At 36.2% G+C, this 27061-nt stretch overlaps 1 protein-coding gene across 12 annotated transcripts in view; it reads right to left on the bottom strand.

Annotated features, from left to right (window-relative positions):
- Neo1 (neogenin 1) overlaps positions 1-27061 on the bottom strand; it is a 159972-nt gene that overhangs the window by 80736 nt on the left and 52175 nt on the right. For all 12 annotated transcript variants that reach the window (XM_075965707.1, XM_075965699.1, XM_075965708.1 and 9 more), the window contains exons 3-5: positions 24636-24914; positions 23136-23289; positions 19839-19975 (exon numbers count right to left, since the gene is read on the bottom strand). In XM_075965707.1, the coding sequence (XP_075821822.1) occupies positions 19839-19975; positions 23136-23289; positions 24636-24914 (570 nt within the window). The remainder of the gene's footprint in view (positions 1-19838; positions 19976-23135; positions 23290-24635; positions 24915-27061) is intronic.

Raw genomic sequence — 27061 nt, 5'->3', positions numbered from 1 at the left:
ATTCACATATCAACAAATTTTTAGACCACAGAATTCATAGTATTTACATAGTATTTGAATGCTCTATCAAAGTGAATTTTATTCATATTTTATTAGGTATTCCTAAACGTTTCAAATATTTTGGTGCTGAGGGACACACTCTCACCAGGAGAGGTGACATCCAGACCCATCTGCTGCCAAGGATCATAGTCCTACTATGGCTGGGGTCAGTGCTGCCACCAAAGGCCACATAGTTGGGGCTGCAACCTGATGGTGTCTAGCAGCCATGCAGCCAACAGAACCATTCCCACCTGAGTGGCCATTCCTTCCACCCAGAACCAGAATGTCGTCCAGGCCCAAGCTGCTGCCGAGGGCCACGTTTGGGTCCGTGGTACAGCTGAAGCTGGGGTCTGTACTAATATCTATGGCCTGTGTCACCTTAGAAGGCCTTAGGAATCATGCGAGATGAAATCAGGGGTCATGCTAAGTTGGCCACGCCCTTCGCTGGCCCTGGGAAAGCTTGCCTTGTCTCTCATTGGACACTGTAGCAAGAGAGCTGACCCCTGCAAGCTGGAGAGGTGGCTCCCACCCCACAACCACAGGCAAGGCTAAACCAACCCTGAAGGCATGGCTCTAGGGGAGCTGACTCTGCCCTCTCACCTGAAGCAAGTATACCCAGGGGCCTAGACTGACCAGCTCCTACCAACCAGGCCCACAGCCAGGCCTTGGGTTGGCCTACCCTACCTAGCATCTACCCCATCTAGGACCTGCAGGAGTTGGTGAATAGACTGGGCCTGTGGAATGATAGCCTCAGGATCTCCAAGGCTCAGGGTAGAAACAGGATATCCCAGAGGAATTCTGGTGAGGATACAGGGACGATGGTGTACCAGAAACCAGAGGCATTGAACCGGACCAGCGACTCATTGCAATGAACATTTATTTGCTAGTAAACCTGATGGAACAAAGGGGTTTACTATATGACACACCAAAGCCCCCAATGCCACCAAGAGGAATGAAGATATGTTTGAGAGAAAGTAAAGAGATTTTTGTTGTTACTGGTGTTTGGATTATTTTTACTCTTTATATAGTATTCACCAATTAAATATAGATGTAGATGTTTGTGGTTAGAAAGTTAAGCAGATAACCAGAGAACAAATCAGTCAATTTCCATAAGAAAATAGTATTGCAGTGGAAGATTATGTATTTTGTTACCAAAGAGATAATTAAGCTTCAAATTCTGTGACAGCTCCCTTCCCTTCTAATACCACCATCATTACAAGAGTCATTTTAATTGCTAAATACACAAGTAGAATGTTAATATCAAAACAAACATTATACTTCCAAAATTCTTTTGCTAAAAACATAACTTAATTCCAGCACTGTAGAATAATGTTGGAAATTGCCACTCAGTTCAAACAGACAACAATATTGTCCTGGCCAACACCAAAGTTACAAAATCACTTTATTATGCTACAATTTGGAAGATAATGGCTTTCATTTACATTAGCTCTCAAATGCTGGTGTTTGACAGTTTGATTTTTAATTCTTTGGTACTAAGAGTCTCAAAGGGCACTTTAACTAGAAAAAATACTTTTTTTTCCAGTTTCATGTTAAACTATACATTTGATGGTCTTAAGTTTTTTCTACAATTCACAAACTGACACCCACATCCTTAAAAAACAACTGACAATGGACAGAATCTCTTCCAAGCAAGCATTTAAAACTGAAATCTTTTTAGAGATCGTTTAACAATGTAATTGTAAATCTGTTATAAGTACTGGCTGTACTAACAAAGATGTATTAGAAATCATACACACATACACAGTCTCTCTCTCTCTCCAGAGAAAGCTTCCCATTCTACCGAAGGTAAATAAATAGGTTCTTCTGTATTCCAAGAAAAATGAGGACATCAATTCTGCAGAGACTGTACCATAAAACTGTCACCAGACTTTAATATCCTGCCCTTTTCTCATGTCCATACTTAAATTCTACTCTCACTCCTTTTCCCTAGCCCATCCCTCCTGATTTAGTTAACAAGTAGATATCCTGCAGATCTTAATTAAAAGCAGTTCCTTAAAGAAGCACTGTCTCCATTGGCCCATTTTCTCAATTTCCTTACCCCCTCACTACCTCATCTACCACTGAAAACACAGGAGCCTAAATTAAGCAGGCAATCAGCAAATATTAGCTGAAATCCACTAACCAGCACTATCAGCGAATTAGATGGTCATGTAAGATTCTTTTTCTTCAAACAATGCATAAATTTCTCAAGGATGCAATGTTTATATGCTAGTTTCTCTTAAGTCTTCTTTCTCTGTACTTAACAGACATTACACTTTTTTTTTTACAGTATAGCTGGGATCATGCTTTTCTGCAATTTGTGTCCTCCCCTTATAATCTTACATATGAATACATATACAGTCACCTCTGAACAGGAGCACAATATGACCACATCACAATTTATTTACCCACCCTCCTACTCATGAACATTTAAGATTATCTTTGACTTTCTACTACAGATAACTATTATGAGCATTCTTATATAACAGTTTCAGGAGAATAGATTTCTAAATGGAATAACTAAGTCAAGGAGTTTTCATATATAAAAATTTTTAATAACATAAAGGCTATACCAGTTCTATATTCCCACTAGAGACTCATTATCAATGAGATTATTTAAAATCCTGTCGGAGGTAACAGCTAATTCAAGAAAATATGAAAAACGAAAGACATAAATGAGTAGATAGGGTTGAAAGGTGGCCCTCTCCAACACACCATTTACAAAGACTGTCTATTAAAGGAACATCTAAGAAAGTCTCAGATAAATCCTAATGTGTATTACTGTAATGAAGGAAAATTCTTTAGTGATTATTATGAATGGTGATTATACAAACCATGAGATAAGTGGATGCATATGTCACAGCCTTCCTAGTCAAAGTGTAGCATAGGATGGTAGCACTGGCACCCTCAGAGAGCTTACTAAGAAAATGGAACCTCTGTCTCCACCTCACGTTCTCTAAATAAGTATTAGTACTTTAACAAGCTCTCTAGGTGACATGCATATATGAAAGTTTCCTATGTACCAGTTTAAATTGATTCTAGTTCTATATGTACAAAAATGGAAAATTCTAAAGACAAAAGCTACAAGGCCTATACAGAAAAAACTAAATGATTCTATTCACTAATAAAAATGTATATTTCTAGGTATTCATGGATCTAATGCTTTTGCAAAAAAAATCTACAAGTATACATACTAAACTGCTGCAGAAGCACCTTCTGCTCCTTCAGCCAATAGCTGCTGAAATACCAGCCCACTGGGGCATGGTCTATTTCTCTTTAAAAAAGAGCGGCAAGCCTCAGCTCGCTCTCTTGGTTCTGGCTCTTGCTCCAGTGACTAGACTCCTTTCCAGCTGTTCATTGTTCTATAAGTTTCCTCTAAATAAATACCCCTCTGAATCCAAACTGGTGTGGGATTGATTTGCGCATTATTCTGGTGCCCAGTGTTTGATTTTAGAACCCCCTGCACCCACCCATCCCCTGGCTTGGCTGCCTGCCTCTGGCTCAGCTGCCTGCCGCCAGCTTGGCTTGGCCAGCTCGGCTTGGCATGAGCCCTCCCTCAGCTGTAACCTCCACGCCTCCTGAGATCCACAGGTCCGGACAGTCTCTGCCGGCCTAATTTGATCTATTCTGAGTGGGTTTTTAAATTCCCCCTTGCAAGCTGTTACAAATGGTGCCCACGTGAATAACTGCATCCACAAAAAGCCTGAGAAAGCTTGGAAAAGACTAGAGTAAAGCATTTCGGTTTTCAGCTGTAGCAGGAAGAAAGCTGCACTGTTTTAAAATGCCGGATTTCTGGGCCGTCCTGCCAGGGAAAACTCTGACTCTTTCAAGCAGGCGGTCCCAACTACAGAGCTATGAACACATTGTTGCAGCTTGCTTCCTGGTAAGGACCTTGAAATGCCATAGGAGCTTTTCAATGTTGTTTATGGACACACTGTTTAAGGTCCTAGCAAGGACCTTAAAACGCCATAGAGTTGTGACAAAAAACTTCTCCATATTCCTTAGCAAATTAAAGACCCATGTGGTCAGAAAAGGAGAGATATACAGTAAAGAGAGATTCAAAGAGGAAGAAAACCTCTAAATGGTTTACAGTGTGTTAAAAATATATACAGGCTAAAGGTTAAAGTAAAAAGAGAGAGAGAGAGAGAGAGAGAGAGAGAGAGAGAGAGAGAGAGAGAGAGAGAGAGAGAGAATCCTGTTGTTGTGGTGCATGCCGGTAGGATTTGCCTGGGAGGCAGAGACAGACAGATCTCTGTGAGTTCAAGGATAGCATGGTTTACAGAGGGAGTTCCAGGACGAAGATACACAGAGAACCTGTCTCAAAAAGCCAAAAGTTAAAAATAAAAATAAAAGAAATAGAGGTTAAACTAAAGCCACATAAGGATGGAAAATACACAGAGAATCTTGATACTGTATGCTACTATGCTCTCTTTAAATTATTTGAATGCTGAGGAAGGAGCAACAGCTGCTAAAAGGTATTTGCTTATAAATGCTGCAGAATTAATCCAAGATAGGTATTTTGAAAATACCTTGACTTCAAAATTGAAGTCAAAAGGTGTGTTACTTTGGAGAAGAGATTTTGTTTTTGTTGATTTGCGCATTACTAAACTAATAACAATAGTTACCCTCTGAGTAAAAGAATAGGAGTGGGGAAAGGATATTTATTGCTGCTATGTTTGATTTTTTTTAAGGGTGGTATTGTTACTTACACAATTTTTAAAAGAAAAGGAAAAGCCAGGAAAAAAAAACCTGAAAATTAATTCAGACTAAATATAAAAATTTGGCAAACAGAGTAAACAACTAACGTATTTTGTTGTCACTTATATATTCAAACAACCAAAACATAATATAAATGTAAATTTAAAGTATAATTCATAATAACTAAAAAATAGGTATATATGCAACCACACTTAAAAAAACCTTTCAGAAATTTATGAAGCTTTGCTAATGGACATAAAACGACAAAGGAACAAATAAGGTTCTAAGTATGTAAGAAATTCCCATGATTAGAGAGACACATTAAATCAGAGGAAAAGATGCATAATCTCATGATCTTAGAGACACCACCTGAAAAACAGCATTGCTAGATTCACAATTCCCTACATCAAATAAATTATATACATGTAAAATATTTAATGATTACACAGACACAGACCCATAGCAGCATAAGAAAAAAATGATTTAAGTGCTCTTGGAGGAAGGAATAGGAGGATACTAAATCAGAGACACAAAATTTAACCATGTTCAACTTTGGATATTGTTAATATTCATTAGGTATTCATTTTACTGACACACAAATCCCAAGTTCATTAGATGGCAGCTTCGTTTGTTTTAATGAGTCAACTCTTGGAGAGCTGGCACTGCCTCAGGAAAGAAGCTAGTGACCATAGGAACCAACCATGATTAGGCAGAACTTTGAGCACCAGATCCTAACCTGAAAGGGAATGAAGGCTGAGTTTATTACTAATGGCCACTGACATAATCAATCATGTCTATGCAATGAAGTATCTATCAAAAACCCTCTAAGACAAAGTTCTGGAGATCTTCTAGACAGCTCAATGTGTACCTGGGGGCATATATTTCTAGGGCCCATACCCATGTCTTTGCTCTACACATCTTTTCCACCTGGCTTTTTATAATATCTTTAGTATTTCTATTATAGTAAATGAATGAGTATAAGTTAAGTGTTTTCTTGAGTTCAATGAGTCATTCTAACAAATTAATGGAACCCAAAAAGGGAATTATGGGAACACTAACTTAAAGCTGGTTAGTCAGAAGTTTTGGAGGTCCAGACTTGTGACTGGCCTGTGAATGGGGAGAGGATATAGTCATACAGAATTGAGGCCCAAACCTGTAGGATCTGATGCCATCTCCAGTTGGAACCAGAAACTCTTAGGCTGACATATACAGGAGAAACAAACATGCTCACTGGTATAATAAAAACAATCTATGTAGGGTAATTTAGCCAACTACTATGCAAAATCAAAATTGCATGTATTCTTTGATTTAATAGTTTTACCTTATGAGATCAATACAACAGTTACATAAATAATGACAATAGTTTCTGATCTATGTTTGAAATAGCAAGAGGCTGGAACCACCAAACAGTAAGCTACCATATTGCTTTTGTGTATGGCTTTCTGTTGTTGTCACTTTTGAGAAAGGACCTTGTGATAAGGCCCAAGTTGGTTTTAAACTCACAATTCTCTTGCTTCAGTTTTCCTGGGTGCAAAGATGACAGGATATATTACCAAGACAAGCTGCTACATTAATGCACAACCAACTAAGAATGGTTATGCTTCCACCCTAATCCCTCTTTATGATAGTAGATGGTAAACAGGTTGATGTCACTGCTGAGATTATAGGAAGCCAAGGGGAAACTGAGCCACACATATTTTTAGTGGGTTCAGTGAAAAGAAGGGACATAGTCTGTCAAGACTGCTGCAATATACTTAAGTTATCACAGTATAAGAACAGCTTCCATGAATATTCCTGTGCCTCATTATATTAACTGAACTCAGTAATAAGATGTAAAGGTGTAGGTTTACATTCACTTGAATAAATCCTAGAACCAAGTTTGACTTCTACTAAAACACAAAGGTACCTTATAAAATCACTGACACAGGTAATAAAGCGGAGCATTATATAATTAAGGTAGATTTTTGTACTGTTTGTAGTATTTAGCAACTTAAAAAAACTAATCTGCTGTCATTTCTTTTCTCACTTAAACAACTACCCATTCTTTTTCTTTGTTTCTTTCTTTGGTTTTCAAGACAGGATTTCTCTGTAACTTTGGAGCCTATCCTGGAACTCACTCTGTAGACCAGGCTGCCTTGAACTTGCAGAGATCCACCTGTCTCTGCCTCCTGAGTGCTGGGATTAAAAATGCACCACCACTACCCAGCTCTGATATTCATTTTCTTAAGCAAGGTTTTCGAAAATAGTTTTCAATCCAGGTCCCAGCAATCTGTTCCTGATGACAACCATCTCTAAAGACTGTCTGCTGTATCTTTCATGCATGCTTGTTTACTTGAACAGACATAGAATACTTTTGGAAGGATATAAGAGAAGTCCTAAACATAATAAAGGCAATTTGCAGCAAGCCTGCAACCAACATCAAATGAAATGCAAAGAAACTTGAAGCAAGACAAGATGTGCACTCTCTCTATATCTATTCAATATGTACTTGAAGTCCTAGCCAGGGCAAAAAGACAACTCAAAGAGTCAAGGGAACACAAATTGGAAAAGAAATTGAAGTATCACTATCTGCAGATGATATGAAAATATACATAAGTGACCCAAAAAATTCTACCAGGAACTCCTACAGCTGATAAACATCTTAAGCGAAGTGGCTGGGTACAATATGAACTCAAAAAAAAATCAGTAGCCCTTCTATATACAGAAGACAAGCTGAGAAAGAAATCAGGGAAACAACATCCTTCACAACATCCACAAACAATATCAAATACCTTGGGGTAACAAGACTTGCATGAGAAAAACTTGAAGTCTTTGAAGAAAGGAACTGAAGAAAATATCAGAAGATGGAAAGATCTTCCATGCTCATGGATCAGTAGGATCAACATAGCAAAAATTGCAATCCTATTAAAAGCAATTTATAGATTCAATGCAATCCTCATCAAAATTCTAACACAATTCTTTACCAATCTTGAAAGGACAATCCTCAATTTAATATAGAAAAACAAAATGCCCAGGATAACTAATACAATTCTGAGCAATAAAAGAACTTCTGGAGGTGTCACCATCAATTATTTCAAGCTGTAATGCAGAGCTATAATAATAAAAACCACATAGTACTGGCATAAAAACAGACATTTTGATCAATGGAATCGAAGACTTCAAAGTTAATCCATACACCTTTCGGCACCTGATTTTTAATAAAGAAATCAGAAATACACACCACAAAAAAGAAAGCATCTTCAACAAATGGTGCTGGTATAACTGGATGTCAGCATGTAGAAGAATGTAAACAGATCCATATCTATCATGCTAGTCCAGGTGGGCCTCCAACTTGTTATGATGACCTTGAACTCTTGGCACCTCCACCTTCTTCATCCCCCAAATTACAGGCATATGCTAAGTATAAATTTTTCTTTTTTAAATAATACATGCCTAAAATTAAAACACTAAAGTTCTTGATATCTTTATTTCCTGTTGCCAAAACTGGGAAACAAAATGTCTTTCAATAGACAACCATGATATATTTATATAATATAATGTTTCTCAATAGAAGGGCAAGGAACTACTGATGAATTCAACAACATGGCTGAATCTGAAAGTACATTGAGTAGAAAAAATGAGGCCAACAGGGGAGGGAGGAAGCACACACATAAAATGCTAGAATATTCAAACCATACATACAGAGTATACTTTAACAATAGCAATTGTAATAGTTAGATCTGGTTGTCAAGTTGTTTACATCCTAAATAAACTAAAACCTAAGCAACTAGGCACACTTGTAAAGGGTTTTTCTTGGTTGTATTATTTGAGGTGGAAGACCCATCCTAAATCTGGGTCAGACCATCTAGTAGCAGACCACATAAAAGAATATGAAAAAGGAAAGCCTTTGGTTTTTGTGTGCTTGCCTTTACTCTGGCTAGTAAATTCATCTATCTTGTTCCTGAAACATCCCTTCATTGGTGCTAGAACCTACTTTTTCAGGATTCTAACATTATAGTGAAAACTGGGCTTTCTTGGGAATACCAGCAACAAACTGGGGCTTAAGACATCCAGTCTCATGGTCTGAACAACTACCAAATCCTTGGCCTTCCAATAAGGAGACAGCCATTGCTGGATTACTCAGACCATGACCTGGAAGTCACTAACAAATTCCATATATATATAAAATAAAATTTATGGCCTGGCAATGCTGAAACATGCATGAGCAGCCTGCATATGGGGGTTCTGTTGAACTTGTCCATGTTGGGTTTCATAGTCCAAGTTGATGAGGATGACTCACCAGGTCTCTTCCTCAAGAGGGCACCAGATCTCATTACAGATGGTTGTGAGCCACCATGTGATTGCTGGGAATTGAACTCAGGACCTTTGGAAGAGCAGGCAGTGTACTCTTAACTCATGAACCATCTCTCCAGCCCATATATTATTCATTCATAACTAATCTCACTACCTGTTCATCCCATCAGTTCTGATTATTTAGAGAACCCTGACTAATACAGCAGGGCTTGGGAGGAAAAAAAAAATCACAAAAAGATAACAAGCAGGTATACAATTAGGCATGCACAAACACGTCCAAAACTCTGTTACTTATAGTAGAGAGACCCTAAAACCATTAAAAACTAATAACGAGAACAGAATAAACAAATAAGCATACTGGACTACTTCTTTCACCAAATAAGTAGCCCATTTTTATAAATAAAATTATAATTCAAAAAGTAGCCAACTCCAATCGTTTAAGCACTTTGTTGCTGATTTTCTGATGTACCGTAAGAGCTGAGAAGTTGCAACAGCTGTAGAACGGTCATTAAGACCTTTTTTTAACTTTTTTTTTTTTTTGAGATAGGATTTCTCTGTAGTTTTGGAGCCTGTTCTGGAACTCATTTTATAGACCAGGCTGGCGTCGAATTTACAGAGATCCACCTGCCTCTGCCTCCCAAGTACTGGGATTAAAGGCGTACGCCACCACTGTCTAGCTAAAACTAACATTCTTACTATATATATTTTAGAGGTTGTTAAGTCTGATATAAGGTATTATGTATAAAATGCAAGTTTATGTCACTATGTAATGTAGATTTGTATGTTGCCATAGAAAAAGCCATGACAGACAACATAAAAAAAATGCCAAAAATGAATAGTTTCATTTCATTTTAAGAAAAACATGATCTTGTTTATAAATATTTTAAATATGTGAACTATTTAAAAGCAGCATTTCTGGTTGGTTGAGAGGAAAGGTAGCTTTTTGCCTATGTACTTTTTAGAATTACTGATAATCTGGAAAAGAGCACTGTTATTTTGTAGCAGTAGTTTATAGTCTAGAGAAATGATTCTGTGAGTGCATTAGAAACACTGGGTACATAATTCCCAAAATACAATCCAGGGAATTCCAGAGAGGAATGTGTACTCTCAACATGTTCTCTACCAATCTGTTAGTGATATTTATTTTCTATCCTTTGCCATCCACGAAAATTCTCCAGGCCTATTAAACAAAAAAATATTTTATAAGTTTTCCATATGCAAACCGAAGTACATATTCTTTAAAATTCCACATAGCCACTGAAATGAGCATTTTAGCTCTTAGGAACCGAATAAATCATTAGATTTACTATCCAAAATAAGCTTCGAAAGTTGGATAGAAAGCAGAATATTCATTTTTCAAATTGTTTAACCCACGGGCACGGTACAGGCAGTCCACTAAGGATTGCCAATTCTGACGCAGACACTAAAGGATGGGATACACTGTAGAATTTTAGGTTGATAATTAAACCCTCTACTTTGGTTATCAGCATTCGCTAGCAATCCTAAACAATGCCAGTGATAAAACAGCTCTCCCAAGTAGAGCAGACAATTCCCATTCCCTTGTCAAGATGACTTACTGCTGTCTCCAGAAAATGAAATCTTACAAAGTATGGGACAGAAAACAGTACATTTCTGGTGGTATGGGGAGGCACTGCTTTGTAAAGACAAATGTACAGTCCTATACATTAGATCATAGCATAAAATTCCTATATGGAGTAGCTTAAAAGCCACTGGGAGAGAACAAAGACTACTAAAGTGGTATTATTCTATATAAACGAACTATACTAGGAATCAAAAATTCTGGGATTTTAAATTAGAATTTCAAGTATGTTTTTAGGTATACTTTGCCTTGGAGGCTATAAGATACATGTGAAAATATATTCCTGTTAATAGGAAAGATAATTTGGATAAATTTTAGGCTTATTCATGTAATTCTATATTATCCATGTAACATATGGATTATATGATGAAAATAAGGTAAAAATTGTTTGGTGTTACTTCTAATATAATAAATTAAGCAAATCAAAATATATCATACTTCCAAAACCCTAACTATTCCAATGTTTTCAAATGCAGCAATATTCAACAAGTTAAGGCAAGAGTTTAAGAAGGAAATATAATATGGTGGATTTCAGAAGCTCGGTGAATCCGTAGATCAGTAACCATGTTTGTCTCTGGGGTTTCACAGAGAAAAACATTTTGTTCAATAACAAATGTAAGTTAAGTATTTAAACATGCACTATTAAATCTCTTTATAACTTTAAAAATAAAGTATATGAACAAGTGAAGTATAATTCTCTTAAACATCCATTGGTAACCAATCATTACAGTCTCACTAAGAATTGCTGAAGATAATAATGCCTTGAACCTATATAACTTGCTTTTATTTTACTTTCTAACTTGAACATACTGGTGTGATATCTAAGAAACTCTACAGTTCTCTTTGACTTGGACTCAGGCAGAGCCAAGTTATTTCAATAATTTACAAGTGTGGGAGGTAACATTATCTAAGGATAATTTAAGTACTCAAGATGAGTAACACTATAATTGTAAATTGTGAGTGTCAACTTGACTGGGCAATAGGGTGCCCAGGTATCTGGATCAAGGTTATCTCTGTGTCTGTGAAGAAGTCCCAGAGAGGGACATTTGTACTGATGTATGAAGAAAAGAAAGCTCTCCTCCCCTGTGTGCATGGGTATCATCCAATCCATCAGAAACAAAGGGTAAAGGAGGGCTGAACTTGCTCTCTACTCTCTGTGCAAAGACACTCAGCTCCTCTTCCTCTTAAGTACTCTTGGCTTATAGGCCTTCTGACTCATATTAGACTATAAACCATCCACTTGTCTGACCATCACACGTCACAGCTTTCTTAAGTTTCCAACAATGGTAGGCTATGAGACCCCTCAGCCACGCTCTAGTGTTGAGTCAGTATTTACAGTAAGTCTCTTCCCTCTTCTTTAACTCTCCCTACACCTCTATTTTCTGCTGGTTGTTTCTCTGGAAAACTCTAAGAACATACTATGTAATAATAGGAACAGTTATTAAATACTTCATGTAGGCAAAAATATTTGAATTTATTTATAAATTACCTATTTCATATTACTTCAAGAGAATTTCAAGGGGCTACAGTGAGAAAAATTTCAAATCCTAAGCTAACAACAGAAATGATAAAGAGCTAAAATTCAGCTATTTTTAAAGACATAAAGCTTAAAATTCAATCAATATTTAACGTTAGTTTTTTTTATATTTTCAATTGTCCATTTTTTTTAGGCTCAACAAATAAAACTCTCTAATACAAGAGTTTAAGAATTCTCTTTAATATGGCTATTTTACATACTATCTACATAGGAATGCAACACTTTAGAAAATATCTCACAAACGACAATACTACTGAACTGAGCAAGAGAGTAAAGTACTCACCACCACTAATCATCATGGAAGCATAATAATCACCAAACTAAAAAATCAGCAGTTGCTGGGTGGGAGGTGGTGGAACACATAATTTAATCCCAGCGCTCAGGAGGCAAAGGCGGGTAGATCTCTGATTTTGAGGCCAGCCTGGTCTACAGATTTCCAGGACAGCCAGGGCTACACAGAGAAACCACGTCTTGAAAAACAAAAAAAACCAAAGAAACAAAACCCTTCGGCTGTTAATAAATACAACAACATGGATGAATCTCAAATGTTAAGTTTTGTGAAATAAGGCTACAGTGCGATATAACACTACAGATGATATGACTGCTTCCACGTGAAACTTTAGAACAAGCAAGATCTAGTCTATAGTTGAAAAATCAGAAGAACAGATGTACTGAGAGTCATAAGATAGGGCGTGTGGGAATTTTCAGCTATGTCGGTAATATTCTACATCCTTACAGGTATTTTGGTTTTACAGGGAAGAACAACTGATGGAGCTCATGAACAGTAAACTTAATATTTGTATATTCTAGTGAATATAAATTTTATTTTAAAAGAAGACAGAACTACAAACAAAATAATAAATTCCTGGGACAAAAAGACATGACTTATCAGCTAAGAGTACTAATACCTTTGCAGGACCCAGCTTTTGTTCCCAGCACCCACACAGTGGATCATAACTCCAGTTCCAGGGTATTTGATGCCCTCTTCTGAACTCCACAAACACCAGGCACACATATGATGCACATTCATATACACAGGCAAAACACTCATACATAAAATAAATCTAAAAAATCCTCTTAAAATATTAAAATTCTACATAATAATGTGAATGATGAATTCTCTGGATATACCTAAAACTTTAAAATTTTATCAAAAAATTGATACTGAATCAGGAGGTCATGGTGTACACTTTTAATCCCAGCACTTAGGAGGCAGAGGCAGGCAGATCTCTATGAGTTCAAGGACAGCTAGGTCTACAGAGTGAGTTCTAGGACAGCCAGGGATACACAGAGAAACCATGTCTTGAAATACCAAAGAGAGAGGGGCAGGGATTAGAATAATGAATAGTTGATAAAGCAATTATCATAAAACATCAATTAAAGATGGTTGTAAAGTTATTTCAACATTTTATTATAATTTTTTTTAACATGTTGAAATGTTCTAACCCCAGTAAACTTTTTCAGCCTTGACTCTTAAGGCTCTGGATGTGTTCTATACACTACCATAGGAAATTTGTGTTTTATTTAGCATCCAAGAGAACTGAGAGTTCCAAAGAATGACAGCAGAATGCTGGCTGATTATCATGAAGGAAATGGGAAGAAAACAGAAGGTGAGTTTCTTAATGTGGCTAGAGATATTTTTTAGAAAATGAGATGAGTAAGAGGAGAATGGTATGAGGCTGTGGCTTCAGGAAAGATGGTAAAGGGGCTGAAGAGATGGCTCAGTGTTAAAAGCACTGGGTGCTTTTTCAGAGGACTGGGTTCAATTCTCAGAACCAGCAGTCACAACTGTCTCTAACTACAGTCCCAGGGTATCCAATGCTCTATTCTGGCTGTAGGCACCAGGCACACACAGCACATAAAGACATACATGCAAACAAAATGGCCCATACCCTTTTTTTAAACTCAAAAAGAAAAAAAAATTGGAACATTAGTTGTAGATTAGTGACAATATTAACACTGCCATGAAAATGGCCAATTCAGAAATTGTCAATTTGTTCCCAGAACAAAAGTGGAACAGAAGTGGAAATTTTTCTTTGTGGAGTAGATGGACTTTATCATACACTCTTACAAATGCTATGAGAAAAAGGGAAAATTCCTCTATTTTTTTTAAAAAAAAAAGCAACTCATGACCCATATTAATAGTTATCAACAATCTGAGATGACAGGAAATACACCACCAGCTAATTCACGTCATAGCATGAGTAGAAATCCCAAGAGTTAATGATAAGATAGTAAGTCTGAAATATTTAACAGATGAAGAATGAACTTATAACCTTTTCTGCAATAACACTCACTATGGCATTTCCTACAGCTATAACTTCATAAAAAATAACAAAACAGACAAATTTGACTGCATTTGTATATACATACATAGAGATATTATGTATATATGTGTGAATACACACACACACACACACACACACACACACACACACACACACACACTTCTCATCAACTATTTTCCCCATCAGGAAAAAAAAAACTTTCATTATGGGACAAGGCTCAAAACAAAATTTTCCAAATGGGTTTTTGTAGTACACAATAACTTGCCTGTACTCAGTAAAGAGAGAGAAATGACTTCATATGACACCCATGAACAGCTTGAACTTTACTACCCAGATTCAGAAACAAGGCATTAATACAGTAGAAGCCTGGCGTTGTAACATTCAGTCATTATTCTGCCCTGCTCCAAACATAATCATTATTCTTTTTATTTCAAAAACTGTAGATTAATTTTGCCTGGTTTTGAATATTATAAAAGTACAATTATATTCTTTTGTGCCTAGCTTCTTTTAAGAGTGCTTCTAAGATTTTTCTTATGCTTTTGAATATAGAGGTGGCCTACCAATTTTCATTGATAATAAAATGCCATCCTAGGTTTTGATGGACATCCGAATCATTACCAGTTTTGACTTCTTGTGAATAAATATAGCAGGAAGGTTACTGTGCATGACTTTTAATGCCCCAGTGTTCTTATTATAGCGTACTCCACTATATGATAGGACACTTTTATGTATACAGTTTTAATAGATTCTGTCAAACAGGTTTGGTTTTGCAATATTGGGGATCAAACCCTAGTGATATTTGTAGCTCTCCAAACAGTATTTTTAAATGTTATCAGTGTATATACTCATCAATAGTTTATTTAAAGTCTCTAGTGTTCCTCACCCTAACGCTGGATATTGCAGGTCTTTTGAATTAGCACTTGAGTAGATAAAAACATTTACTAAATATATGGGAGCCTAGCCTGAAGTTTATCAACACTGTTCTTTGCAAATAACTAACTCTGGCTTTACTGACTCTGTTTTGATGCTTTCCCATCCCTCCATTAACTTTTACTTAACACTTCCTTTTTTTCTATTTTCTTTGGTTTAAATTTGCTACTTTTAGCATTTTTGAAGTTAATGTTCAAATTGCTGATTTTTGAGAAACAAACACACAGAGCGGCGGGGAGAATCAATTGATCTTGAAGGAGATGACAAACTTCCTTAACTTTTACTAGTTCCTATCAATATTAGTTTATACGATTTACTAAATTTTGTTGTTAATTTCCTTTGTAACTCATGAATTATTTTAAGATGACTCACATAAAGAAATATACTCCCAAATAATGAAACATGCCTATTTAATTGCTGTATAACATCATGCTAATGTCCATAATATTTTTTTTTACAGTTTAGACCAGGACTTTATGAATGCTAGGCAAACACTTTACAATTGAGCTGTAACTACAGTCATACAAACATCAATAGGTCAAATTGTTACCTGTGTTATTTAGTTGTATTTTAAGTATTTTTGCATTTATTTCTGAGTTTGCATAACCTATTAGTTACTGAAGTGATCACTATGATTACAGTTTTGCCTATTCATAGTCTTGTCAATTTTTGATTTGCATATTTTGATATTATGTTATGAATTATGTAGATCTTTAGGCTTTTAATTTTCCTGTTAGGTTAGCTATTTCTAAAAATATTTGCAAACCAGGGCATGATGCCTTACACTTGTAACTAAGCACTTGGAAGGCCTAAAGCAGGTGGATCACCACAAGTTTAAGCTCAGCCTGGACTACAGAGATCCTATCTTTAAAAAAAAAGTACTTAAATGTTTTCAACTTTAATTAAAACTTTAATCAACAAAATTTCTATATATTTATGTAAGATAAATTGTTATGATATATGTAAACAGAATGGCTAAATTAAACTAAGATATCTATTATCTCATATACATATTTTTTAAGTAGGTAATACACTGTAACCATTCTGGCTCTTTGATTCTATGAGTTTGACTATGTCAGACTCTATTTATAATCACATCATGCAGAATTTGTCTTTCTGTGCTTATTTCTCCTATTTATGTCCTCCAATTTCCTCCATGTCGTTGCAAATAATGGGATTTCCTTCTATAAGGCGTGTTTCTACTGCAACAACTTTGTCATTCATTCATCCATGTTGAACACTAAGTTGATTCCATGTCTTAGCTACTGTGTAATGTCCTACAATGAGCATGGTTGAATAAATTCAGTTTTTTGACACAATGATCTAACTTTATCTGGAGAGATATCCATATAACGAATTATTGGATCATATTGTAGCTCTCCTGGGTGTGAGGTGATTAAGGATTTAATTTCTCTAGTGATTAGTCACATGAACAGTTTTCTTTTCATATACCTGTGGACCACTTCTTCTTCTTTTTTTTTTTTTTTTAAAAAAAAGATTTATGTGTTTACCTATTCTGCCTGCATATACACATGTAGGGCAGAAGAGGGCACCAGATCTCTTTATAGATGGTTATGAGTGACCATGTGGTTGCTAGGAATTGAACTCAGGACCCCTGTAAGAGCAGCCAGTGCTCTTAACCCTTGAGCCATCTCTCCAGCCCTGTGGACCACTTTGTCTTCAGAAAATGTCTTTTCAGGTCCTTCAAACAGTTTTAAAACTAACTTGTTTTCTTGCTACTGAATTGAATTCATTGTCAACTCTAGGTATTAACCTCTCATCAGATATATGGTTTGAAAATATTTTCTCTCATTTTATAGTTGTTTCTCCAAGATTCCTTTATCCTTTACTGTGCAGCTTTTCAGTTCCATGGAATCCTATTTATCTATCTTTGCTTTTGTTGCCTGTGATTTATAAGTCGTATCAAAAAAAAATGGCACCAATAAAAAGTCTTTCCTAAAGTCAACATTGGAACTTTTTCCTCACGTCTTCTTTTAGCAGCTTTAGAGATTGAGTTTTCAGTTTAAAACTTTAATCCACTTTGAGTTGACTTTCATATGTGGTAGGGTCCAACCAACTCCAGCCAGACTGGGAAGGAGCAAGCATTGGACCAAACTAGTTCCTCTGAATGTGGTGGATAGTTGCAAGGCTGGGGCAGACTGAGGGGCCACTGGCAGTGGCACCAGGATTTATCCCTACTGCATGTACTGGCTTTTTGGGATCCTATTCTCTTTGGATATATAACTTGCTCAGCCTAGATATAGTAGGAAGGGCCTTGGACCTTCCACAAGGCAATGTGCCTTACCCTATCTTAGGATTAGAAGGGGGTGGGGTGGAAGGGGGGGTGGAGGAAATGGGAGGGGAAGGAGTGGGAACTTGGATTGTTTTTTTCTTTAATCTAATAAATTAAGAGAAGGGGGTCCAATTTTAGTCTTGTCAATGAGGCTATCTGTTTTCAGTACAATTTACTAAAGACTACCCTCCTCACTGTATATTTTTGGCAACAAGAAAAAGCAACATACCTGGCCTTTAAAATATAAATTCCAGAAGTTACACATCATTTCTACCATAAATCCAAATAAAGCCTACTTGCATTAAAGAACAAGAGACATGAACCCTAGCCCCCAAACAACGGGGTTGTGTGATGCTCAATGTGGGTACTGGGAAATGAACTCAGGTTTTCTGAACATCTTCTAGAAGACCACCATCCCTCTTAACTGTTTGAGCCATCTTTCCAACCCGTTTTTCTTATCTTCTATCAAAGATAATACCAAACATGATTCTATTTATTCTTTGTCTTTGTACATTTAGACTCTTCATTTTCTTCCACTTGAAAAGTCTACTATTCTTATAACACTACATATTTCTTTCCCTGCCTTAGAGCTGAATTCCCACTTTTATATTTTAAAAATCTGTAACTGTCCTAGCAGGACAAAAAATATTCTAAAGACAGATATTTGTATAGTTCTCTTTTACTACCAGCCTAGCAAATAATGGCCACCCAGAGACAGAATTTCTCCAGGAAGTTCACACTGAAGCCTGGTACCAGCCAGAAGGAAGCTACACATACAAGCAGGGCTGGACTTCTCTAAAATTTACAGAGACAATCCAATGAGTTTTATTGGAAACAATATTAGTGACAGCATAGACAAATCAGAAAAGAGAATCAGCACTCTGAAAATACTTTTCTAAATGGAAAAATGCAGGGCAGACAGGGATAAGGAAGAGGTTTGTGCATATGCCACATTTATCTTCCCTGACTTCTAAATCAGGTAACCTAAAAAGGAGAAGTGGGAGTATAGAGAAAAGGGAAAAATAACTATTCTTGTAGAGGTGCTGTATCAGTTTAGAAGAGAAGGACCAAACCATCAAGTGACGAGCCATGGAAAGACATCATGCAATCCTTCTAGCCTGAATATTTGTCCCAAAGAAGGAACATAAATGCTCAGAGACATGGTTCGGGAACAGAGAACAGACATCTTTAGGAAAATGTCCTGAGACAATAAAAAAGTACAGAACCTTGTATATGCCCCAAATCACACCTTCCTCTTTGACCATATCGTTACCACCTCCACCACCAATACTATTACAACCATAAAAACCAGTAACTAGGCCGGTGGTGGTGGCACGCGCCTTTAATCCCAGCACTTGGGAGGCAGAGGCAGGTGGTTCTCTGTGAGTTCAAGGCCAGCCTGGTCTATAAGAGCTAGTTCCAGGACAGGCTCTAAAACTACAGCAAAACCCTGTCTCAAAAACCCAAAAACCAAAACAAACAAACAAAAAATGAAAAAGAGAAAAAAACACCCCAATAACTAACACTGAGCTGGGAACTTTTTAAGGATTAGCTCTTAAACTTCAAGATAATCTCAACAAAGTAAGTACTCTTATTTTCCATTGTACAGGTGATGAAAATGGAGTTCAAGAAGGTTATATAAATGTGTTGTAATTGGAGTAGAGGCAATAACGACTCAGCAGCTAGAGCACTTTTTATGGAAGTAAGAGGATGAGAATTTAGATCTCCAAATGCCAAGTAAACGAGGCAATTCACCTTGGAAGGCAGAGACAGGTAGCCCCAGAGAAAGCTGGATAACAAGAATAACTTTATCAGCAAGCTCTGGGTTTGACTAAGGGACTCTGCCTCAAAGAATATGATGAAGATTCCTGTTATCATTCTCAGATTTCCACATGAATTCCTCCAACATATATATCCAAACACAGGTGAGCATGTGCGCACACACATGTGAATACACACACACACACCACATATACATGAAAAGAAAATTCCTATTGTCATATTTGGGAAATATAAGATCAAAATTTGAACCCAAGTGATGTAGTCCAGAAGTTTGTGTTTTAACTATATGCTGTATTCCCTTTCTCATATTACTGTTAAATAATCAGTAGACCTAGAAAGTACACAATATTTTTAATTACACAGTAAATATTTACATACCTTGCACAGTAAGCTCTGCCTGAGCTTCAATTGTCTTATTTCCATTATCAGCTATACAAAAATAAGTCCCAGCATCATCCTCAGTGATGTCAGTAATCTCCAAACTACCTCCTGCTAGCAAGACCAACCTTTCAGAGCTGGATTAAACAGACAAAATGATATATTTTAGCATGAGGGAAATAATATCCGAGAGGGTCTTCACATAATAACAGAAAAAACAACTGGACAGTATTGCTATGATGATGGCTACAAATGTCTAAGATTAACAAAAAAATCAGAATTTAATTTTCATTTCTCTTATATTTTGTATGCATGAATACCACATATTTTGTATGCATAAATAAATGTCACAATCTCTGGCACTTCTAGCTATTCCCAAAGAGTTATCACTTTTATGACCAATGTAACTTCTTTCAGCCTATTCCTGTCTAGACATTCTGCCCAATTTTTTGGAAATTATGTATTTTAGAGTCTGCAACCAATCCTCAGATCCAACTTCACCACAGCTGTGTCACACTGATATTACTAATAGACATAAAAATAAAAAAAGGAAAATGTCAGATCAAACAGAAAGTCATGAGGCAGTGACGTGGAATGAAAAATTTCCTTTGGTGGCTTGGCTAGGAAACGGGGGAGAGGGGAGGTAAAAAAAGACAGGAAGGAAAAGAAAAGGATAATTGCCATTGAGCAGCTCCCTAGGTGTGGTCCTGGACACAAATCAGTCACCATCCATCAACTCTATTTACAACAAGAATGTTTAATACTTTCATAAATCTACAGAGATATAAAAACTAAGATAATCCTGTAACACAGAGGAAATTACAAACCAATATTCTCCGATTTTTATAAAGTTAAAAAGTTTAGTTAATCTGGAGAATTACAAACTAGATCAATAGGTAAAGACATTAACCAGGAATATAATTCTACAAGTACATAATTAAAGCCACCATTTCTATTTCATTATTATTTCAGGTTGATGTTAACTAAAAATGAAGTCTTGAACTCTGAAGAAACTGCTATACTTGGATGATCCTTTAAGTATGAGCCAGTCATTACAAAAAAAAAGGGAGAAAAGAAAACTCTAATTTTTTATCTTACCATCACCTGTAGCATGTTAACCATGTGCTTTTATAACTATTACCTGTTCCTTTGCACCTGGACTCAGACCTATCATTCCCTAAAATTAGGAATTATTTGATCACTAAATTACATTTTGTTTGCTGCTACTCATATGTTCTGGATCCTTTTCAAAACAGAACCATTGCCACCACCCTTATCCTATTTGCTTTTTTTATCTACACATATATGAACAAAATTAAATAAATGCTATTAATTCTTAGACATTTTTTAAAAAGCAACCTATGTTTTTATGTGTTTGTTTTCAAAGATGTAATAAAGATGCCTAATGCTTAGGACACTTTGTTTTTCTAGACAGCCCAGCACTATTGAGATTTCTAGACATTTTCCACCTTTAATTGCAAATCTCAAATCTGAAATCTAAAAAATTTATAGTCTACTCACAATTCTTCTAAGGTCCTGGCAAAAACAAAGACAGTATGCATAATTACCCACATTGAACCAGAAGGACTCCTGTGTTCTATTACCTACTTCTATTTTCTCACATTATATTCAATAATTCAGACAAAATACATTGTGGGACATTTTGCCTCCCCAGATATGTACCAAACACTGTGAGGATCTGGAGAAGCCAACGTCAACAAGCTGACACTGGTAATCTCCTGAAGCTCTCTGAGACAGTGACACAACAAGGCAGTGTTTCTCAGACTTTCCTATACATAATCTTTTGAGTATTTTGGTACCTAGAGAACTAGAAGCAGAGAAACATTCAATTGTTTTTCAAAGTCTCCTGGTTTCCTGGTTTAGCCTTAAAATTCATAGAAATATTCTTAAACATATTATATTAACATTGGTTTAAAAAACGTTTGCTCTCAAAAACAAACTTCAAATAAAACTGGGAAGATACGTAACTTTCCTATCATGATTTGTTTGTAATGGCCCACTTAGACTCCACCCTGAGAATTACCTTTCTATGAGAACAATACTATACCACTCCATTTACAATATCAACCCCATTCTGCCTCTGTAATCCCTTGAATACTACATCTTGAGTTTTCTCAGAGTACTTATTCCAACATGACACTTTATATGTCTATAACATGACACTTTATATGTCTATAACTATCTCATTCTTCCACTCTAAAAGCAAAACAAAAAAACAAAAAAACAAAAAAAACCACGTTACTGCTTGGTTCTTAGACCTATGAATGTATCTCGAATCGCATTTAATAATAATTTGTTGAATTCTTACTGTGGGGGGTGATGCACAAAATGCCCCACTTCTATTCATTACATAAAAATAATTCTGTATCTTGCTTATACCTTCATAAAGCTGTGGTATGATAAACTACATTTCACTCTAAGTAGTATCCAACACAAAATATTACTGTAATAGTACTGCATACATACATATTGCTTTGTCATGGCTATCAGAAAACATTAACTTACATCTGAGGTATATATTACATTTATACTGGAAATGCACTGCTTTGAAAGAGTCATTTTCAACTAGGGATGATTTTGTTCTTCGAGAGACATGCTTTGGATCATCATAATTTGAAACTGCTTTGGGCACCTAATGGGCAGAGGTCAGGGATGCCTGTAAATTTACAATGCTTGTTAACAGTTATGTTTTAGAAACAAAACACCTAAGTATTGAACCAGTGTTTTTGAGAGAATACAACTAAAAAAATTACCTATTTCTAAAGGAAGAGACAAGGGATGCAGAAGATGAAGAGCAGTAACAGAGACGGTTCTTATAGAAGATATATAACTTGTAAACACAGCATACGGCTTCGTAGAACTTTAGAAAGCAATACAAAGCCAGGTGTGGTGACTGCCTCTAATGACAGAACTTAGAAAAAAGGAAATTGTTTACTTACACTGTTTGAGCAAAGGGAGAAACTTTCATAGTGCATGTAAGAGGAAAAAAGACTCATCCTGGTGAGGTCTGGCAGCTCATGTAACAATTTAGGGAATGAGACCCAGTAAGCTCAGTATGATAAAGCTTAACAACAACAATCCTCACTATTCTGAAAGCATGCCTTTTCTGTAAACACTGTTAGATACAGCATATAAGCACATTTCAAAGAAGACATGAAAACTTCAATATGCTTAAACAAAGTAGTTTTTTTTTTTTAATGTATTGATACTTCCAAATAGGATTAGACCAAGTCTCTAGATAAGGCTATGAAGGGCTCTTAGGCAGGCAGTATTTACCTTTCTGTGTCAAGCACTTCCTCATTTTTCATCCATCTAATAACTGGAGAAGGAAGTCCTGAAGCAACACATGGCAACACTGCACTCTGACCAGTAACTCTGATCACAGAAGATGGTCGCATCAAAAACACCAAGTTTGGTATTTCCTCAGGACCTAAAGTAAATTTAAATGAAAGAATGATTAAATAAAAGACAAAGCACCTCACAACTTTACTCATGAAGAACAGCCGATTCCTAATCAGTTTGTGTGGCGTTATGTGACAAAATAAGCAAAATATAAGAAAATTACATCTCAACCAGTAAACATTTCCCAAATACATTCAATATGCAAAATATTGTACTATATGCTACTTGGGGATCTTAAAGATATGTAAGTGACAGTTCCCACTTACACAGTACTTTCTGGTCAAATGAGCAAAACATGGCATAGATCTATACAACACCGCGTGAGGGGTACAAAAAGCAGTGAGTCTCCTTTCCTTTCTTATGTCTATTATTTCTAAGTTTAAGTTTTCATCTCTTTAAATTAGTCTGTCAAGTCTGTCATGGTGATGCATGTCCTTAATCTCAGGAAGCAGAGGTAGGAGAATCTCTGAGTTGAGGCCAGCCTGGTTTACATAGGGAGTTCCAGGTCTACTAGGGCTACATAATGAGACCCTGTCTTAAAAAAATAAAAAAGAAATTTAATCTATCAATTCTTTGATTTTGTAAAATGTAAGAACTATCTAAATTATGATATCTGTGTATCTACCTATGCTCATGCTTTAGAGTTGTGCTCTTGCTGACATATGACATGGCCACACTCCTACTGACAAGATAAGTGCTCTACTTAATAGGGTTTTATTAATATAGAATTTTGGAGAGAAAGATCATTCTCAGGTAGAGATGTAACTCCTGTCTCTACTGGTTCAAGGTCATCCTGCCACAGCTCCTCAAATGCTGGGATTATAGACATATGCCACTATGCACAGCTATCCTGATAAATTTTCATTTTTATTTTATTTTGGTTAATTTTGTTTTGCTAGAGTTTTTAAGACAGGGTCTCTCTACATAACCCTGGCTGGCCTGAAACTCAGAGATCATCCTGCCTCTACCTCCTACACTGTCACTACACCCAGCTTTTAATAAAATTTTAATAATACATTAACTAAACAGTGAGGTTTGCTTTTTTTTTTTTCAAGACACAGTCTAACAATGAAGCTCTGGCTATGCTCTGGCTATCCTGAAACTCAGTATGTAGACCAGTCTGGCCTCGAACTCACAGAGACTCACCTGCCTCTGCCTCCTGAGTGCTAGGATTAAAGGTGTGCACTACTACACCTGTCTTTATGAACAGTAGATTTTGATGGCATTTCCCCCATTTTATCTCTTTAAAAGAAATTGAAATGACTATATTAATAGCAATAACTCCCACATTTTAATGATATGTATTAAAAAATTATAGCAGAACAACTTTATCCATTAAACACAAAACCAACAGTTCTGACAATGGGTTAATACCTTGAAGGACTTTCAATTCAGCTTCATCACTATACTTTGGTGGCCCACCACTTTCAACTATGCAGCGGTAGAGTCCTCCATCTCCTTCAGTCACGTTGCTGATAACCAGTGTTCCACTTGGAAGTTTGACAATCCTGTCATCCAGAAGAAGAGGCTGTCTATTCTGTTCCCACCTTACAAATGGGATTAAATCTGCATTAACTTCACAATTCAGAATTGCACTGTTTCCAGCATATACTGAAGAGGAAGGTTCTGGTTGGCTGGTAAATCTCGGAAGACCTTGACAATAAAGGAAAATAAAAAATCATTAAATATTAGTCTATAGTCATACAGGCTAGCACCAAGTCAGCTCATGTGACTACAACATCTGCTGTCATCAGGACCAAAAGTCCATAGATCAAAAATTTAACTAGATACTGAGATACAGCAAATAAATAACTGCTTTATTAAGATACCCTGAGTCAGATTCCTCACAGCTGGAAAAGCAAAGTGTGATGTAAAAAAAGGATAAGTATAAAATAAATGCTATATCATATTCCATGATGAAGGTATCAATATAGACTTATAGATTATCTGACTATAGATATAGAACTACACAGCTATAAAGGCATGGATAAATATACATTTTATATAGATAATGAACTTACATTAATATTCAAACACACACATATACCACTTACATATTCCCTAGTCCTAAATCTATGTCACTTCTCTAACAGGCCAAATGGTGACTTTATTTTGACTTCTAAATATCATTCTCCACTGCAAGGAACCAATGTCCTAAAGTGGAGGCTGATTCTATGGGACAGGTAAAATAGGTCATTAGATGAAGTTTTAACCTTAAAATATATAAGAAAAAGCTATTTAGCGCAGTAATCAAGATTGAAAAGAGTTTCTGAAATAATGACACCAACACATTATCAATCCATAAATAACAATCTGTTGACTTGCACTAATATCAACAAACAGTGGTTTAGAAGGAAAAGACCTACTACATAAAGATGACAGAACTAGGAACAATAGCCATTTGCCAACCACTATCTTAAAATAATTGATTCAGGCAACAATCTTTCAGTAATGTTACAACTATTAGTGAAAACTGATGAGGCACAACAAACTTATAAAATGCTAAAATACTTCTTCCCAAAATACTATTAATTATAAAAGCATACTTTATTTTGAAGTGGAGAAATACTACACGATCATCTTAAGTAATAAACCAAACATCATTAACAACAAAACAGTACAATACTTTGGTACATCACACTGAAAACATTAAACTACTTCCATAGTATTTCTCCCCAAAATGCAAAATCTCAATCTTCTCATAGTAGGAAATTAAACTCAAAATCAGACAAGGAAAACCTGAGGTCCTATTGTATATCAAATGAGTATAAGGATATAATTATAAAATGACACATGTAATCTTACACCAGAAAGGAGGGTTTCTGCCCTTTTATTTTTCTATGATCTGTGAAATCTAAATTAAATGACAGTATTACATTAATTTCTTAATTCTAATGAAAATCTGTGGTTATTTAGGAGAATGTCCTTGTTTTCAGAATGCAGACTTAACACATTCAGGCAAATACAACATGTTTGTTGCTTACTATTCTTAATAGTATTTGAATAATGTGCATTTGAATAATGTGTTGTGTAGTTTTGTGTCCAACTGGCACAAGAAAGAATTACCAGAGAAGAGGGAACCACAACTGAGAAAAAGCCTCCCTAAGACTGCCCTGTCAGCAGGTCTGTGAGGTACCGTCTGATGATTGATGTGGTAGGGCCCACCTTTGCAGGGAGTAGGTGGTGCTATCCCTTGACAGGTGGTCCTGGGTGCAATAAGAAAGCAGGCCAAACGAGTAATGGACAGCAAGCCAGTATGCAGTACTCTCCATGGCCTCTGCATCAGTTCCTGCCTCCAAGTTCCTGCACTGCTTGAGTTCCCTACCCTGACTCCCTCCTGATAGAATGTGACCTTAGAGTTGTAAGTAGAAATAAATCCTTTCCATTTTTTATCACAGCATTGCAAAACTAATTAATGAAAGGATGGTAAAGTAGATGTTGAAAAATGCTACCTGGGGATCTGGAAGGCATACGAAGACTTGTGAATGCACATGAGATTTTTTGGTTCCATCTTTAAGTTTTTTAAGTTCTTTAAGTTTGAAATAGTTGTAGTTTTAAATATTCTATAAATGCCACAGAACATAATGGTTACGAGCATTAGTTAGCCACTGGAGTCTCAATCTTGAATTTAAATTAATTCTACCTTTCATGGTTATGTAAAGTTGGTAAGTTACTGATTCTAAGCCTCAGTTTCTTCATCAGTTATATGAAGATTAACAGACCACACAGAGTGGTTAAAAATGTTAGTCTAAGTAGTTCATATGGTATATACTGCCTGGTATATAAACACTCAAGTAGCT

The sequence above is a fragment of the Microtus pennsylvanicus genome, chromosome 3 (assembly GCF_037038515.1).
Source record: "Microtus pennsylvanicus isolate mMicPen1 chromosome 3, mMicPen1.hap1, whole genome shotgun sequence".
In the NCBI taxonomy this organism is placed as follows: Eukaryota; Metazoa; Chordata; class Mammalia; order Rodentia; family Cricetidae; genus Microtus; species Microtus pennsylvanicus.
This window is presented reverse-complemented; position numbering and strand designations above follow the sequence as displayed.